We start from the raw sequence: 18585 nt of genomic DNA on the forward strand, positions 1-18585 counted from the left end.
GGCTCTCAGTCCTGGCCCAGAGCATGCCAGCAAAACTGCCAGGCTCCAACCTTGGCCAGTTTGCTGCAGGGATTGATGCCCCCCCGCCTGGCATAATCTCATTTAAAACCCAGAAAACAAAAAGGGGAAAGGAGAGGGAGAGAACAGAGGTCTCAAGCCCTGAGACAGACTTTCTCTCCCTGTCCCTGAGGTTTTCCCTTCACGTCGCTTCAGTTTGCTTCATCAGTGAAGAGCGGGGTAAGTCCCCCCCACACACATGGGAAGCAGGCTCTTCTGGCTCCCAAGTCAGTGTTCAGGCTTCAGCAGCCCCAGGAGGAAGAAGACAACCCAGACCAGGTGGCTTGACCCTTAGAAACCTTTTCTGACCTCGGCAGACGAAGTTCTTTGGGTGAATCTGATATCTTTTATTAGACTAACTTAAATAGTTGGGGGAAAAATTGTAGCAAGCTTTTGGGTTTAAAAACCCTTTGTCAGGCTGAGGAAGTCTCTGCACTTGGTGTGTGCTCTTCCTGGATGGAAGAAACCAGAGGCTGGGCTGCATGCAAGACAGGCAGTCAGTGAAGATGTAAATTGAAGAGTCAGTGGGTGAGAAACAGGCTGGGTGGAGGGCAGGGGAAGAGAAAAGAGGGATGAATGTAGCAGTTGAATAGTGGAGAGGTACCCGGGGAGTCAGGCAGGTCATAATATGTCATAAATCCAATGTCTATATTTAGTCCAGGATTTTTTGTATCCAGGAGGTTGATAAAGTGAAGTTCAGCCCCATTTGCTCTGCTGCTTCAGGTCTTGCCCTCTAGGCCCGGGAAGGCAGCAGGGCAGGGAGCCCCAAGCCCACAGCAGGCAGCTTGCACCCACCACTGCTACATGCACAATTCTGCAGAGCGCGCGTCTGCTATATTCTCCCTGGGAGTGTGTGCAGCGGCAGGCAGCCAGCTCCACCTCTCCAGACGAGCTGCCTGAGGCTCCATCCCACTCCCCTCTGGCGCCCTGCAGCTGCACATGGCCCCAGGCCCCATGCACTGTCTGGGCTGGGCAACAGTCCAGCCCTGCCCAACTGCCTCCTTCATTATGGTGGCCCTCAATCTCTCCCCACCACCCACTGACCTGCAGGGACCTGCTCTCCAGGCTGCCATGTACATGCACAGATGCACATTGTGCCCCCTGCCTAACTGCCTTCCTCCTGCCCTCCCCCCAGCCCATTGCAGGCTGGAACTTAGACAGCCTGAAGGGGGAAATCCACCATTTCCTGCATTTTCCTCCTTAAAATTAGAAAATCGGTGTTTTACTGCTGCAAATGGAAAACCCAGATCCCTGTTCATTACTTAACTTTGCTGTATAAGATGTACCTTAATTTTAGACCTCCTTTTATAGGGAACATGTTTTATACAAGAGAATATATACTATGTGCAACCTAAACCCAGGAAAAACAGCATTTTGGCACACTCTTTTAACATTTCTTATTAGCTGGTTTAGGAGACCCCTGTGTTCAGCACGCTGAGTGTTGTGAATCCCAATCCTAGATTTCAAAGTCTCTCCATGTTAAAATGGAGGAATGTTAAGTGCTGATGTCTCTTGGTGACTCTCACCTCCCATTTTGCATCTTGGAAGAGATTGTCAAACATGCTGGAGATCTTGGTAACAAGATGTAGTTAGCCATGTTGGTCTGAAGTCAAGTAAAAGGCAGGGTAAATTTGCACTTTGTAAACTGATCAAAGCGTGTGTCTGTCTGGGTCTATCCGTCCAGCCTACCGTTACCATCTCAAAAGCCTGGAGAAGTATCACCAGTGATTCCTCTGGAAAATACTCTGTATCAAAAGGGAAGGTTGCCAGCATCCTTGTTGAACCCAGTGTCACTAGCAGTGAGTTGGTGATCCTCAAGAACCAACTTTGCTGGACCGGATGTTGTGTCTGGTTGCCTATCAGCTCTGAAAACAGGCGCTCTACTCCAGCTTCGTTGCAGCCTGAGATCTTGTGGTGGTCAGAGGAAACAGTACAAGGACATTTTGAAGGCATAACGTCAACAAAACGGATGCTGACATCAAGAGCTTGGAGAAGCTGATTGCTAACCAACTCCAATGGTGCCGCAACCTCAACCAAGCAGCAGTCTGTTTTGCAGTAAAGCATCTTGCCCTAAAAGCAGAGAAGAGAGGAGGAAAGGAAAGGAGAAGAATGGGCCTGTGGCCTCCCCTCCCCTGTGGAAAGACCTGCAACTTCTGTGGATGGACATGTGGCTCAAGGCTTGGCTTTTTACATTGCTTTGCGACCCATCCATTAACTGTGGTTGAGATCATGCTCGAACTGAGGGATTGCCAAAGGTGGATATATATTCCGGCATATAAAACACTACTCTCAGCCTTCAGAAGGCGCTGAGGGCTATCTGCTGTTATGCCAGGTGGGAGCAGGGTGCTGTCATCTTCACTGTCACTCCACAATGCCCCAAATTTCCCAACTTCTCTTTTTGTCCTTCTCTTGGATGGTCTCTGTCAGGGCAGACACCAGCACCTGAGAACCCCAATCTTTCCCTCTCGCCCCTGGCTTGCTCGCTTTCCACACAAGCTAGTCCCTGCATTCCTGGGGCAAAGGCAGCCCACCAGCTCTGCAGGGCCAGGAGCCAGCCCTGGTCCCACTGTGCCTGGCAGGGGGCCCCTCCAGCAGCTCCAGGGCCCCAGGGCAGGCATGGGCACGGCTGCCTCTGGGGCATGGGTTTGCCAGCTCCGTTTGCATCTGTTCTGGGAGGTTTCATCGCATGGCATAATGACATTAATTACAGCGCACAGAATTTCCGTCAGGAAGGCAAATGCAGGCGACTATGACAATATAAAAAACCCACTGGAGGACTGTATGAATCGGGTTCCACGTTTAAGGCTTTTTTTAAACTAATGCCCTATCCTTTATCTCAGCAGTCTAATAATTCCTGGATACCTGGAGTCTCCAGGTTTTGGTCGGATTGGTCTAGACTCAGGAGGACAAACCAATCAGGGCTCGTGGACAGAGGTGATACCTTTTATTAGACCAACACGATTTTTGCAAAAGTAAATTCTTTAAAATTGCAGAATGAGAGACGCCAGAGCACTCCTGCGGAGCCGGCGGTCTGGCCTGATTCCTTAGGTGGAAAGGGAGCAGAGGCCGCGAGCGGTAACGTCACCAGCGCCTCCCTTCCCCCGGCTCGCGGGGCAGGCGCGGTGTCACCGCGTTTCCCTTCCCCCGACTCGGCGGAGGGGATTTGGCGACGCGCCCGGAAGTGGCGCGCGGGATAAAGCGGAAGCGGGGGGCGGGTGCGGCCTCTTTGGTGCAGGCGGCTGGGGAAGATGGTGAGTGCTTGGCGCGACGTGGCCAATCTGCCTCCATCTGCCACCCCGGCGCGGCCCCCGCTCGGCCCGGCGTTGGCTCCCGGTCCTGCGCACCCTAGGGACCGGCTGGGCCCAGGAGCCGGAGGACGGGAGGCCTCGCGCCTGGGCTGAGTCCGCTCCCTGCCAGCAGCCCCGCAGGGGGAGCCCAGGGCCGGGAGCGCCTGCAGCTGTCTCTGCTGAGCCTAGGGGAGGGATCCCGGCCACGGCTTTCTCCTCGCAGCCTTAAGGAGGGCGCGCTGCAAGTGCCGAGGGGGGTAGGGGGAGTGGTCCGCACTGGGTAGGCTTTTGCTGCCTTCAGCCCTGAGCTTCCCTTGATAGAGCTGTGCTTGGGGACTGACACTCTCCAGTGCATGAACCGGAGCATTTCTAAAGCCTTAGAAAGCAGTATAAAATGTAGGGGAACTTGGAAGGGTATAAAGAGCTGTGGGAAGCACCTCCTGAGCTTCAAAGCAGCTGCTGAACGATGGAAAGGGGGCAGGGTCTAGCAAAACTGGTCAAGTCTTTGCTTTGTGAAACAAGCGTGTGTCTGTGACTTTCTTTTGTGACATCTGTCAGGCTGTATTTTAATACCATGCTCTTGGTTTTTCAATGCTCTGAAATGTGCTTCAGACGAAGGGAACATCATCCTTTGGGAAGCGCCGCAATAAGACGCACACCTTGTGCCGTCGCTGTGGATCCAAGGCGTACCATCTCCAGAAGTCTACTTGTGGGAAATGTGGGTACCCTGCTAAACGCAAGAGAAAGTGTAAGTTGCTACAAGAGTTTTTGTTGGGGGGTAGAGAGGGGGGTGGGAATAGCAGTGTTGTATCATGTATTTGTAAACAGAGCCATCTTCTATTTGGGGAGGGGTAGGAGTGTGTCTGGGGAGGGGTAGGAGTGTGTCTTTCTCTTGGAGTAAAGCAGGATGTATGCACAAGGATCTCCATGCTGTTTGGTAGTATATCGGAGGTATGGAGCTTTTTGCTGCTGTTAGGCACACCTGGCATGGAAGAGCAAGCCCTTGCTCATTGTATTTGCATACTGTGGTGCATGAAGTATACACAGTTCTCCAAATACGGCCTGTGCACCATGTCCCCCATGGAAACAATTTTTTTGATGTGCGTGTGTTATGTTTGTGTGCTAGTTATTGTTCCTTTACCTTGAGGATAGTGATCCTTCACTATCTGCAGGGTACTGTACAGCTAAGTATGTAGGTTATGCAAAGTTAAAGTAATAAATTACGTTGCAGATAATTGGAGTGCAAAGGCGAAAAGACGCAACACCACTGGTACTGGTCGTATGAGGCACCTGAAAAAGGTCTACCGTCGATTCAGGTACATAACTGAATATTTGCTTTCAGCAAATGACTGTTGTGTGACATTATGTGAACTTCAAATTCCTTTTAAAAATCCATTTTCCAGTTGAGCATTTAGTACTGCTTTTAATGTATTCTTGGCGTATAATCTTAAATAGTTGGTTACTCTTGTGATTTAAAAGGTATTTGAGAGTTCAGATATGTTAAGATCAACAGTTTTGTTTTTATGCTGAAGTGTTGGCTGAAGCTGGAAGGTTCTTGGTTTTGATTCAGATACAGGTGATGGAAGCTACAGTGGGAATAGTATTTGCTTGGAATGTAACCCAGTTTTCATTTAGTTATGAATTTGAATTAAACAATGCAATTTTCCTTTTAGGCATGCAACTATAGTTTACACTTCTGGTAACTTAAGTTTTTAACTAAAGGACCCTGCCATTATTTTCTGCCACTTCTGTGAAGAAAGCAGAGCCTGTCATGAAGTGAAATTATATCTTTACTTGTGGCAATACATCCCTTCTGATCAGCTTATTCTTTCATCTCATACATTGCATGTTGTCAACTTCGATTAATTTTTTGTGGGGGCTAGATATTCCATTGAAAAACCTCAAAGGAACGTGCTAATAAAAGTTATCATTTGCTTAGCTCACTTACAGATGTCCAATTATTATCACATCTGGCAAAATAAGCACAACAATTAAATACAAAGTTTGAAAGTTAATGACAGCAGATATGTTAGACAATGATGTAGTCTAGTCTTGTGGTGGTCAGCCTCTTGGTCTCCAAGGGCCTAATGCTGCACCTGCCTGGCCCTGTGTCCTGGGATCAGGTGCCTAACCTAGTGTGCAGGGCCTGGGGCTCCCTGCAGGTCCAGAAATTTGGCAATGGTGCCAATACGTTCCTGCCAAATCTCCAGGTTTGTCCAGAGCCCTGCAAGACAGAAGACATGGAGCTGCAGGTTGGATCTGGCCCACGGGCTAAGGTTGAGCCCCCTGGTCTAGTTAGTCTGTTTTAGCCAGAAGTTCCATGATTTCAAAATGCTGTGCCTCAAATCCAGAAGCCTTTTGAAATAGATGTGAATTTTTAGGAATATGAAATGTTATGTTATTCTTAGCAGTTCAGAAACTCTAGTGGGGTTATTGTTTACATTGATCCAAATTCAGAATAACACTTTCTAGCAAAGCAATCGTAGCATATTGCAGCGTGTGCATTTCTGCAGCCTGGAGTGTCTGACACCTAAAGCATTTGTTGTGTGCCTTACAGCTCTGATAAGGCCTTTCCCTCTCCTTCCTGCCTCTGAAGTAAAAGCTGCTTTGCCAAAATTTGGCACTACTGTTAGGATAGGTTTCCTCTACTTCCTAAAGTGAAAACTCTTTGATTTAAATCACTTTCTGGAAAAATAAATCTGGGGCAGGTCTTCAGCAAGAACCTTGCCTGAGTGAGCAGTGCTGGTTGGAGTTCATTATATTGAAATGCATTGAAATTGACTTACTGGGAGAGAAATGGTCTCACTGAAATATTAATGACAGCTTGTCAATGATGTTTCTCTTTAAAAAATGTCTGAACATATGAGTTCAGAAGTGATTTCAACCTGTAACTGAGATAAGCTGAACCAAAAACTTTGGAGCTTGAGACTTGCCCACAAATAGTACTATTTAGCATCTCATAAATAAATCCTTTCTAAAGGGTGGTAACTACTTGTTTTTGTGCATACAGGAATGGATTCCGTGAAGGAACGACACCGAAGCCCAAGAGAGCCGCTGTTGCAGCATCTAGCTCATCTTAAGGACATGTATTTGTTAAAATAAATGTTTTAAACCAGAAAAATGTTGTCAGGATATATTTCTATACATTGTTTTTTAACTCAGTGGAATACAAAGATTCCCAGATATGAAATTCCTGATATTGGGATAGTTCATTAAACAATATCCTGTTAGGTAACTTCTCACCTGATCATATTTTTATATTGAAAAAGACTTTCACCTCAGTACTGTAATTTTTGGTTTCGGTAGGCAAAGTGGGTAGTCATTTTTTATAATTTATTTCTACTTTTTGATTTAATTTAGAAACCTGCCTACCTAGCAAATCTGTACATTTTGGATTTTTCAGAGATACTGGAGCAATTGGTACATAAGTTGTAAGTTAATTACCAGAAGCCAGTGTATGCGTAGTCCTAGACTTCAGCCTGTAAATACAGAAAACTACAGTTTATTCTAAGCAGGTGTTCACTTAGCATGGAAGCTGTTTAACATTCCCATCCTGGCAAATTGCTTTGTAGACTCTTTTTTTCAGAATGTTTTATGTCATCAGTGAAATGTGTAGCTATTATTTTATGTTTGTAATCTTTGACTTGGATTCTGAAGGCTTGTGAGATTTCAGTTTTAACGGGTAGTTTACAGCAGGGGTCAGCAACATTTTGTGCTAGAATGCCAAAATTTCATAGATTTCATAGACATTAGGGCTGGAAGGGACTTCAGAAGATCGAGTCCAGCCCCCTGCCCCAGGGGCAGGAAGTCAGCAGGGGTCAAAGGATCCCAGCAAGATGAACATCCAAATGCATCTTGAAGGCATTCAAAATAGGTACTTGAACTAACTCCAGTGGCAGTCTATTGCAAACCTTGGGGCTCGGACAGTAAAGAAGTTCTTCCTTACGTCCAACCTGAAACAGTCTTGCAGGAGTTTGTGACCGTTCAATCTTGTCATCTCTTGGGGCACTCTGGTGAACAGACATTTCCCCCCCCCCCAATCCTGGTAAGCACCTCTGATAAACTTGTAGCTGGCCACCAGATCACCCCGAGCCTGCACTTTTCCAGGCTGAAGAGTCCCATGGCTCTCAGCTCCTCATCATAAGGTCTGTTTTTGTGACCTCTGATCATGTGTGGGGCTCTCCTCTGGACTCTGAAGATTCTCCACATCCTTTTGGAATCATGGAGCCCAAAACTGGACGCAGTACTCCAGCTGCAGCCTCACCAGGGCCCTCCTGTCCTCAGGTGTGCACGCTTTACCCCAAAGTTTGCTGTTGGCAAACTTCCCTGGCCACTTCTGATACCATTGTCCAAATCATTAATGAAGGTGTTGAATAGTATAGGCCCAAAGACAGAGCCTTGAGGGACCCCCCCGGTCACAGCAAACCATGACTCTTGACTTCCATCAACACCACCCTCTTGGTCTGACTGCGGAGCCAATTCCCCAGGTAGCAGAAAGATTGGTCAAGCAAGACCTATCCACAACAAACTTGTGTTGCAACATCCTGAGGGATAGCCATCGGCCAATCTGTTAAGAATGGCCTCTGTGATAATCTTTTCTAAGATCTTCCCCAGGATAGAGGTCAGGCTGATGGGCCTGTAGTTTGCCAGATCCACTTTCCTCCCTTTCTTGAAGATGGGCACCACATTGGCCTTCTTGCAATCTTAAGGCATTTCACCAGAGTACCAGGAGTTCTTGAAGATCCGTGCCAGGGGCTGGGCTATGATGCTTGCCAGCTCCTTGAATACCCTGGAATGTAAACTGTCAGGGCTGGCTGACATGAAGGTATTCCTTCATGAGGTCAGCATTGATGGGGGGGGTAAGAAATCTCTCTCAGCTGGGCCTTCCCATCCCATAATGGGCAGGGGTGTCCCATGGGACTGGCGAAAGACTAACGCAAAGTACCCATTTAATAGGTTGGCTTTTTCCTGGGTGTCGGTTGTCAGTTGTCCCATCTGGTTTAGCAGGGGTCCAATGTTGCCCTTGCTTTTCTTCCAGCTCCCCACATATCTAAAATCACCCTAATGCCCACCCATGTCTTGACTTGGCATGCCAAACATGGGGGAGCTACAAGGGGCCCGATCCTCGTTGCTTGCAGTGGCTGCACATATGATTCTGGGTGAACAGCGGGGAAGGGGCTGGGGTTTTTGCCCCAACTCCTTCCCTGCCACAGCGCTGCTGCCATGGAGCTGGTTCTGGAGCTCCAGAGCCCAGTGGAGCTGTTTGCAGCCTCCCAGCTGCCTGCCACAGTCAGTCCCAGCTCTGGGCAGCTGTAACAGGTGGCTGGGAGGCTGCGAACAGCTGTGCAAGGCTCCTCAGCCCTGGCATCAGCTCCATGGCAGCTGTGCATGTGCCTCCTGGCAGATGGCAGGGAAGGAACCAGGGTTCTGCTGTCCTAAGCCCCTTGGCCATGTGCCCAGAGGTACATGCACAGCTGCTGCAGCCATGGGACTAGTGCCAGGGCTGCAGAACCCCAAGCAACTGTTTGCAGCTTCCTGGCTGCAGCTGGCCTGGGTTCTGGGCAGTTGCTGGCAGAAGCTGCCCAGAGCCTGGGTCAACTGTGAAGTGCCAAAGAAAATGGCCTTATGTGCCATGCTCTGGCACACGTGCTGGGGTTGCTGATCCCTGGTTTAGAGTTTTTCTGCTGTATTTTGTGTGCTAATATACTGTTCAACAGTGTGTTACCACAAAATAGGTTAGCTTAATTTCTTTGTTCAGAGGGTCGTCATGTGTTAGGCAGAAGACAGAATCATAAAAAATTAGGATTGGAAGGGACCTCAGGAGGTCATCTAGCGCACCCTCTTGTTCAAAGCAGGACATGTTCACCTCTGGAGAGCATTGCTAAGTCTAGTCTTTGCTACTTAACACTTCGTTTTTTTTAATCCCAACACAAAATAGGGGGGCTGGGCTACCTAGATAGATGTTCTCCATAGGTAGGCAATAAAACCAGTGCCGGGTTCAGAGGTCCATGAGTATGAGACCTTAGGAGACTGCTGTCTAATGTCATCAGGCATGGAAACCACCATGTTACAGGTATGGGTTACTTTGCAAATTGAGTGGCTATTTCCTGTATTGGTCTCTGTCGGTTGTGGGAAGGGTAGTTAAGACAGATTTAGGAAGGCTATACACTCTGCATTTGGCCCTCAGAAGATTAGGTTACCTAGATGTACATTGTTGGCAATCTTGAGAGACATAAAAGATGTTGCAGGGTTTACAGCAGTGATTGTCAACCAGGGTGCTGCAGCACCTTAAGGTGGCATACAATGTTAGTACTCTTAGGTGTGCAAACATGATTCACAAGATAAACATTTCAAATATAAATTATAGTGGGGGAAAAACATTGTGACCCATGTGGACCTGTTGAGGTCTTTGCAACAGAAGAATTGTTTTGTTATTTTTCTGTAGCCAAGAAACATGTAAATGGTAAGAGCTGGCCTTTTCTGAGGAGTGCCTTGAGTCTAAAAAGCTTGAGAACCATTGGTTAGAGCAGTGGTTCCCAACCTCTTCTTTTCTATGCCCTGCTGCTGGGAGCAGAGTGTGGTGGGGCAGGGGAGCTCCTGGCATGCAGCGCCACTTGTCTTTTCTGTACGACGCTGCCGGTATCACCCCTGTGACCCTCATGTGGGTCGCAACCAGGGGTTGGGAACTGCTGGGTTAGAGGCTTGTAGTCTATGGCAGGGACCTGACACCCTTGGGTGAGGGAGGTGAAGAAAGTTGAAAAAAGCAACTGACAGTGTTGAAGTGATGTAGCAGTTATTGTCCAGGAAATATGCTTGAGGCAAGGATTTTTTTGTGGGTGATCATCTTCTGTTGGATCAACTGCATAGTTGAGAGAGATTTGATGAGCTCTTGAACTCAATGCATTCTTCAGGTTGCATTTGAAAGCTTGGAAGTCTATCCCAAGCATGCGGTTAGTTCAGTAAAGGTTATCACTCACAGTAGTCTTCATCTGAGGAAAACATCAGATGTCTCCCAGTGCAGTAGGCCTAAAACCAAGTGTTAGTGGTTTGTGTTGTTTTTGGCTTCACTAGAAAACAATTTTCAAAAATGCAAGGTGTTGCTTCACTTGGATGCCACAGTAGAAGAGGATATGTGGTGGATTGAGGAAGAAACGAAGCCCTCAGAGGGATGTTTCAAATCTTGAAGCAAGTAAAGGCCTGTTGCAAAGTTTTGCTAGCAAGTGGACATGCATCTGAGGTAGTAGGACTTCCCCTTTCTGCTAGCAACCTTCTCCCTGAGCAACAGAAACCTGCTACCAGCTGGTATCTGGTATACATAGAAAAGCTCCCATATCACAGCATTGTTTGTTAGCCCATGTTATTGTTCTGGTCATTGGGGTGTGCGAAATGGGCCATATTCAATTCGGATTCAGATTCTGCCTGACTTAGGGACAGCAATTCAATTAGTTGATACAGATCACTATCCCCATCCCCTATTTGATTCGGCCAAATCCAAATCTTGAAGATTCAATGCTGATTTAGAGAATCAGTGATTTGGCCATAGACTCAGCTTTAAATGCTTTTTCTACGTACCTCAAGGTACCAGTGCCAACCTGGGAACACACAGGGGGGCTCCCCCGTGTGCTCTCCAACAGACCCGGAAGTGGACCAGAAGTGCTCTGGGGACTCTGCCCCAGCACCGCAGCGCTCACGAGCCGCCTGCTACCTAGAGGTATGTAGAAAAACATTTACATCTGTGTGCATGTCCGAATCTCTCTGAATTGTGCCCTCTCAAAGTGCCCTCTCAAAGGGCTCCAATTTTATTTGGAGAGATTTAAGGATTTCCTGATTCAATTCTGATTCAGAGATTCGGGCACTGAATCGGGCCAAATTGAATTGGGGACTGAAGCTTCACACAGCCGTACTGGTCATAGCTTTGTACAGTCCAATACTGAAATTGGCTGGAAGCCAAGCTCAGAGCCTGCATGTCCCCTCAACCCTCTTAAAAGCAGCCTGCCATTCTTTAAAAGATCCACTCCCTGCTGGCACATCTGTGTTGAATTACTCCTAGAAATTATTTTGTAAGCACCTATCCTTTTATAAGGGAGGAGTGCTGCAAAAAAGTTCATGGCCCTGCATAGGGGAAGGTTCTTGGAACTTAACCCCTGCTGTGTGAAACCCCCTTGCTGTTGTAGACCTTTGTGTTGTATTGAGCCTCCCCTTGTAGCTTGCATTAGATAAATAGCTTTAGATTTTAGCTGTGTCACTTCTAAGGTAAGCCATGTTAGCATAAGTCAGGCTAAGAGAAATAGTGTAAAAAAACCCCAAAACAACCAACCCTCCACCCCCCACCCTCGCCCCCAACAAAAAACCTGAATCAGAGGGAAGAAAAACTACTTGGAAGACTAGGCAGTCTTAATACACCTAGTTTTGATAAAGGGACTACAAGTCAGTGTATACCACCTTGATTGGGACAAACATCTTTTTACCATCTCTGTCAAAGTTTCTCTCAAGTCATGTTGTAAGCCTTTGTTTGAGGAGAGAGATAAAGGGCTCAATTGTCTGAGAGAGGTTCCTTTGGCATCATTTGCTCCTGTTTGTAGATGTAGGCTGCTTACAGATATTAACCCCCCCTCAAAACAGCACTTTATTTTAAACTCAGTGTGCTCCTGTGCTGAGATGAGCATGTGCCTGGAAGAGGCATTGTGCTAATTGGGCCTGGTTCATGCCTTTATAGATTGGGCACTTCAGTGGGGCTTTTTTGGCATGTATATCTAACAGCTGATTGAATCCACTTTAGATAAAAGTGCCAAAAAGCACTCTGAAGTGCCCTATCTATACAGATGCTGCAGAACTGGGTCAAACTAATGCACTGCCTCTTCCAGTAAAGAACTTTTTTTAACATCTGTAAGCAACTATAATGAAGAACTAATGCAGAAATAGGCAACCCCTGGCAATTCCCAGCACCGCAGCAGGCACTGGGGGTGGGATCAAGAGAACACAGGCAGGAAACCTGGTATTTAATGGTTTAAAAAAAAAAAAAAAAAAAAGCAACATTTGTGATTATAACTATATTAATATGCAGGGCATCATGCCATTTACCCCCTGCCCTGGTTTTGTTTTTCTGCCATGCTGGCACTCTGGCATCTTACAAGGTAGACATTGCGGGTCTTTTCAGCACTCTGGCTGAAAACGTTGCCTACCCTGATCTAATGCTTCTTAGAATGTAGTCCCTGAGTTTGAGTAAGAGCTCCCTAACAGGCTGCCCACCTATTAGTAATTCTTAAGATTTTAATATGTAGAGATTCTAAATTATAAGACTGTATAGTTCTGCTTGGATTATAAAGTATATCTAGATATGTTGTGTTATTTTTTATTTGTTAGTAATATTCATAATTAGAAATTCCAATAAGGTTTGCTTATATACTCTCTCCACTGAAGGACTCATTTTGAATGAGAGCAGGGGCGGTCAAAAGAAGCCCTCTGATTTCTTAATCTACTCTAGGGATCAACACTGTTCTCTAGCAAGGTAGATGTGATCTTTTTTTCAGGTTTTTTTTTTTAATTAATGATGGTACAATAATCTCTATACAGAAGAAACCTATTTTGTCTGACTTTTTTTCAAGGACACTACAGATTAAATCTTTTGGTGTAATAATGCACAATTGACATAGCAGTTCTTATTTTATGTGCATTCTGATGTGCTGACTAATAAAATTCAATATAGTGTTATAACAAGAAATGCCTGGTGGTGCTGTTCTCACTACTTCTCAGCCTTCCCGATGTGAATTACATTGCACTGTAGTATCTGCTAGAAAGAGCTGAATTAGTGTCATGATCAAGCAGAAGTGTTAAAGCAGAAAATCAATAATGGTTTTAACTTAACATTGAAAGAGTGGTGAAGGGGACTTTGTGCAGTACAGCATTACAGTGGTTGGGTACTTGAACAAAGAATGCATAAGGATATAATTTATACTTTCATAATTTGAACACATTTGAAGAGATTTTCACAATCATGGAAGCAAGTTCTGATACGGTCAGTTGAGCAAAAGCAATAAGCACTTATCTTTGAGTATGAAAGGTAGTGATGCATATCATTATTTTTAATTTTTTGATTTGTCATCTGTAAACCCAGTCAGATATTTAATAAAGCTGTAGCAAATGAGGAAGTGTTAATCCACAATCACAATTGCCTTGCAACTAGTTTTTGTAAGTAACAGTGAAATACTTGAAGAAATAATTATTTTTTGGCATAAGCAGCAAGGTATAAAGTTTTCTTGATTTTTGTATAATTTTAAGACTTTAAGGGCACATTTGGAGGCTTCCAAAAGGAGACTGGACAGTCACCTTGCTGGGGTCACTTAAGGCATGAAGACAACTGGGTCGAGTGGAGAGGCTGGACCTGATGATCTGTGAGGTCCCTTCCAGCCTCTATCTATCTACACACTGCTGTATGGTGACATTCTTATTGCACCATGCTTCCTTTTGGTAACCACCCATACAGGCACTCCCCGTGTAACACAGTTTTGCTATAGTGCTCATTTAAAATATTTTCACTTAATGTTTTCACTTAGCGCTCAGAGAGTTTTGCTATAATGCTTAGCGCGGGGCTGGGGCAAAGCAGCAATGGCAGTGGCAGCAAGTGAAGAGGTGAATGACAGCCAGTGGGGGCCCAGGACAGGGCAGCAGGAGAGCAGGGTTTGCTCCTTCATGTGGTGCTGGAATGGGCAGGGAGGAGTGGCAGCAGTGAGAAGGGGGGGGAGGGGAGGGACGCATGACTGCGGAGCCCAGGCTGGTGCCCAGGGCCAGGGCCAGCAAGGCCCAGGGCGGGGTGGCAGGAGCATGGCAGGAGCCCGCGGGAAGGTGGGGAAGAATGGTGGTGGCAGCAAGAAGGGGTAGGTGGGCAAGGGGTGTGAGCACTGGAATTTAAAAAATTATCCTTCCACTGCAGTGCATCCAAAAAAAGTCATTTAAGAGAATGCACTGAATGTTCTGTGCAACATATATTTTGAATGGAGATCATATATTTTGTTTCATGGCCAATGTTCCTGCTAGCACTATAATACCTAAGTTTTCTTAGTTAGAGGGTCTTGTTCTTCTACTCAGGGTCATACCTTTAGCCATTGTGGCCTAAAGGAGGAATTTCTTCCATAGGTCATATAGGCAAGGACTTTAGGGATTTTTGCTTTCCTCTGTGGCATAGGCAATGGTCCTTTTCCTGGGATCTTGAGAATGTATTAACAAACTACTTCCCCTTTGTTGCAGTGGCAGGGCATTACAAGTGTGACTGTCACCCTGATTTTCACTTATGGTTTGTTACAGTGCAGGAGTGGCCAACCTGTGGCACCAGTGCGGAAAGTGGCACAGGCAACCTCTATGGCTAGGGACAGACATTACACACAAACTGGTTTAAGTGACCAGAAACTGGTTTAAACCTGTAACAGAACAGATGTTCAGTGTGCACAAACCAGTTTGAAAATGGCTGAAACTGGTTTGAGATGAACTTGGTTGAATGTAGTATCAGACATAACTGATTTGGCTCACTGGTTTATGCAATGTCTGTCCCAGGCTTCTTCCTAGTTTAAGATAAAACAGACACCCCCAGCATGCTCTCTGGGCAGGGCTGTCTGCTCCATGGCAGGGTTGTCCCCTCCCCTCTGCTCCCTTGCTGGAGCTTGGCATAGACTTGCAGGCACAGAGCATCTGCCTGGCTTCTCCCTGCTAAACAGTGTTTATTCCCCCCTCCCCTCTGCCTTACGCAGACACCTCAGCATTAGCTTAGCATTACCTAGCAGTTGGCTACTGGCTACAGTCTGTGCTGTGGGAGATGATGGAGGCAGACAAGCTTTTTGGAGCTAATCAACAGGTAGCTTAATGTCCTTCCTTGGAAAAGCTGTTTAATGAGAGCTCCATTAGTTAATGGAGAGAGGCTTTGTTTTCTTAATGAGTTGATAAACACTGAGTTAAACATTCCCTGCTGAGCAGCTCAGTATGGGGAGAATAATAAAAGCATCCTGTGGTAGCCAGGCCATGCCACCCTCAGCTCTTCCTCGTGGAAGCAAAGGGAGTGCCCCCTGGCTTCTAGCCTGAGCCACTGGAGCCATGTGCCTGAATTTCTGGGATGTCTGGGTTACAAACTGATTTAGCCTAGCTAGGTTAGACTAACCTGCAAAGATTTAATCAATTCAGGCTCAGGCTTTTTGAATGTCTGTCCCTAGCCTTTGTGTGGCACTCAGCATATCAAACTGGAGACAGGAAGCACAGGGTCAGGTAGGGTAGGAAGCAGAAAGGTAAATTGGGCACGGAGCACAGGGCCGGGAGCAGAAAGAGCTGCAGATTAAGCAGTGGAAGGGGATCAGAGTGGCACTTGGGGAGGGTGCAGGGCTAATTTGTGGTACTGTTGATGAAAGGTTGGCTCTCCCTGTTAAAGAGTGTTTTTGGGGTTTCAGATTGTATTCCCTGTAGTTGTAGCTGATAGTTTGCAGGGCACTGGACTGATGGCCCAGGAGGCCCCTTCCAGCCCTGTTTTTCACTTAATTAGTTTCACTTGAAATTAAATGAATACACTTATTAATTTCTATTTATGTCTTGAAAAATGTATACCTGAGCCAAGCAGTTTCATTTAATTCTTCAAGTGCTCTCGTCTGAGAAAAGGGGTGCTCCCCCCTATATAACCACTGCAGCACCACACACTAAAGGGTATCGCATGTTAACATAAATGTATGTCTTGGAAGACTGAGTTATAAGCACTTGGCAGAATTGGCAGATGCCTTTTGTTTATGGCTTTTTGTTTGAAATGATCTTATGGAAACGCTCATCTGACTTACCCTTGCTAGGGGAGAGAGCGAAGACTGGGAATAATACATGCAGTCCACCACTCCATCTGATTTGTATAGGAACATGATCTGTCCTCCTAACTAGGATTTTCCAAGCTAAGACTTTCCACTATTGACTTTCCTTTCCTCTTATGTTAGAGCTCAATGCAGCAATGGGTTGAGGGACCTATAGATTTCAGTAATACTAAAAACAAATTCAGAGCCTTGAAGGACAACAATGTAGTTGAATGTTAAAATACTACCAAATAGGTTATTTTCCATTTTATTTATTTATACTGTAGATCAAGTATTAGAGGACAGTGAAATCAATCCATTAATGATTTAACTAACATTTTTAAAGAAATATCTAATTACATACTTGATATTAGCTATCCAAAAGAAGTTATGGATCACTGGTTTTCAAACCAGGGGGTTCTAAGGCACTCCCTTACAAAATGCCAGCTCTTAGTTTTCACTCATTTTTTACTGCAAACATAATACAGCAATATTTTTACAAAGACCACAGCAAGTCAGAATTTTTTAACACTATAGATTTTTATTTGAAATAGTTGTTTTTATTTTGTGAATCATTTGCACACCTAACAGTGCTAACATTGTGTGGCATTTTGTAGCACCCGTGAAAGGATCTCAAAGCATCCCAGAGTGCCATTGCCTCCTGGGTGAGAATGAGAGACATCTATCATAGTAATAGGCTTATTCTGTCTGTCTGGAGCACTCTGGTCTTGGCAGCCGATCGCAATGCTTACTGAAACAACCAGAGTGCTCTGGACAGATAGAATATGGGTGTTGTTATTATAGATCCTGAGGCATTTCCTTGCCCTAGTGCTTCATTCTAGCAGGCAAGTCAGAGCTAGAACGAAGCACTGGGGAAAGTATTTTGCAGGCTTCAGCTAGTATTTGATTATTACTACCTTGTTCTCATTGTGTTCATTAGCTCTACTATTGGGTGTTAAAAGATACCAGTTTATTTAAAACTGCTGAAACCCGGAAACATTTGGGATTATATTTTTTTTTTGCAAAAGTACTTCTTTAAATACAGGATTTTTGGTTATCCTTTGACTAAATACTTTAACACAATCAAAACTTCTCACCCTCAGAAGATCTTCTTTTTTTTCTTCTTCTTCTGGAGCCTGCCCTCGTCTCCCATGGTCAGGGAGCAAAGCTGCCTATAGGTCGTGCAGCCACTGAAGTGCAGGGAACCCCGGTGCTTCCCTCTGCTATGGTGAGGCCCCGCTGGGCAGCACCCACCTGCTGGCACCCCACCGGGGCAGTCCCAGGGGCACTGTTACTGTGGAGGTAAGTACTGGGACCCCCTGCAGCTCAGCGCCTGCCAGCAGCAAACCCTCTCAGCCGTGGGAGAGGTGGGCAGGCTCTGGGGGTGGGGAGAAAAAAAGGATCTGGTCCCTCCCTCACCCCCTTTTTTTTGTTTTCCTTTGGCAGAGACTGCTCACTCCGCAGGGAGGGGACCTGGTGCTTCATTCTAGCTCTGACTTGCCTGTACAGCTGTTTGAAATGTCTCAGGATCTAGAATAATAACACACTTATTCTCTGTCCAGAGCACTCTGATTGTTTCAGTAAGCATTGTGATTGGTTGCTGAGACAACCAATCAGTGCTCTGGACAGACAGAATAAGCCTATTATAGATTGTGAACTTGGGAAGGACAATTTTAAAACATCAGAATTTCCTACAGAATGGAAATTCCATTCTCCAATCAATATTAATGATAAAATATTATCCATTTAATAATAATCTATTGAATCAATTGTATCAGCAATGATACAGTCAGCAACACTATTATAATGCATGTGCCATGAATCAATTGCAAGTTTTCAACTTTGACTTTTAAGCATCTATATTTATAATCTTTACATTATTTTTTATATTTATCATGGGCACCAATGACATGGCTTGGAACCCTCCCAGCTGGGTCATGAGGCGCTACAGAGATTTGGGAGCGGGGCTGAAGGGGTTGGGGGTGCACATGGCGTTTTCCTCAATCCTTCCAGTTTCGGGCTCCGGGCTGTGGAGGGAGAGGAGGATTGAGGTAGTGAACCAAAGGCTGCGGCGCTGGTGTCATTGGAAATGCTTTGGCTTCCATGACCACAGCCCACTCTTTGGCAAGAGAGGCAGCGAGCTACTGGGAAGAGATGGCTTCCACCTCTCTCCCCTGGGGAGGAGGCTCTTCTCAGCCAGACTGGCTGACCTGCTCCACCAGGCTTTAAACTAAGCCTGCCGGAGGATGGGGGGACTACTGCTACTGCTGGCCCACTAAGCAACCCTTGCAAAGCCAGCAGGCTAAGGCACTTAAGGCAGCCCACCCCTGCCCCAGCCCTAGAGCAAGTTGCGGGCAAGGCAAGGGCCCCCAATAGGACACTTGCATGCCTGTACACCAATGCCAGGAGCTTGGGGAATAAACAGGAGGAAC

General features: G+C 46.1%; 1 protein-coding gene across 1 annotated transcript; it reads left to right on the forward strand.

The window, feature by feature from the left end:
- The first annotated feature begins 3210 nt into the window (after window positions 1-3210).
- Window positions 3211-6465, forward strand: RPL37 (ribosomal protein L37). Its single transcript, XM_019517922.1, has 4 exons — window positions 3211-3308; window positions 3957-4092; window positions 4576-4660; window positions 6355-6465. Exons 1-4 carry the CDS (start codon window positions 3306-3308, stop codon window positions 6422-6424), a joined length of 294 nt encoding a protein of 97 aa, XP_019373467.1. The 5' UTR covers window positions 3211-3305; the 3' UTR covers window positions 6425-6465.
- Window positions 6466-18585: the final 12120 nt, after the last annotated feature.

This window comes from Gavialis gangeticus, unplaced genomic scaffold, assembly GCF_001723915.1.
Source record: "Gavialis gangeticus isolate Ggan-Ray unplaced genomic scaffold, GavGan_comp1, whole genome shotgun sequence".
NCBI lineage: Eukaryota > Metazoa > Chordata > Crocodylia > Gavialidae > Gavialis > Gavialis gangeticus.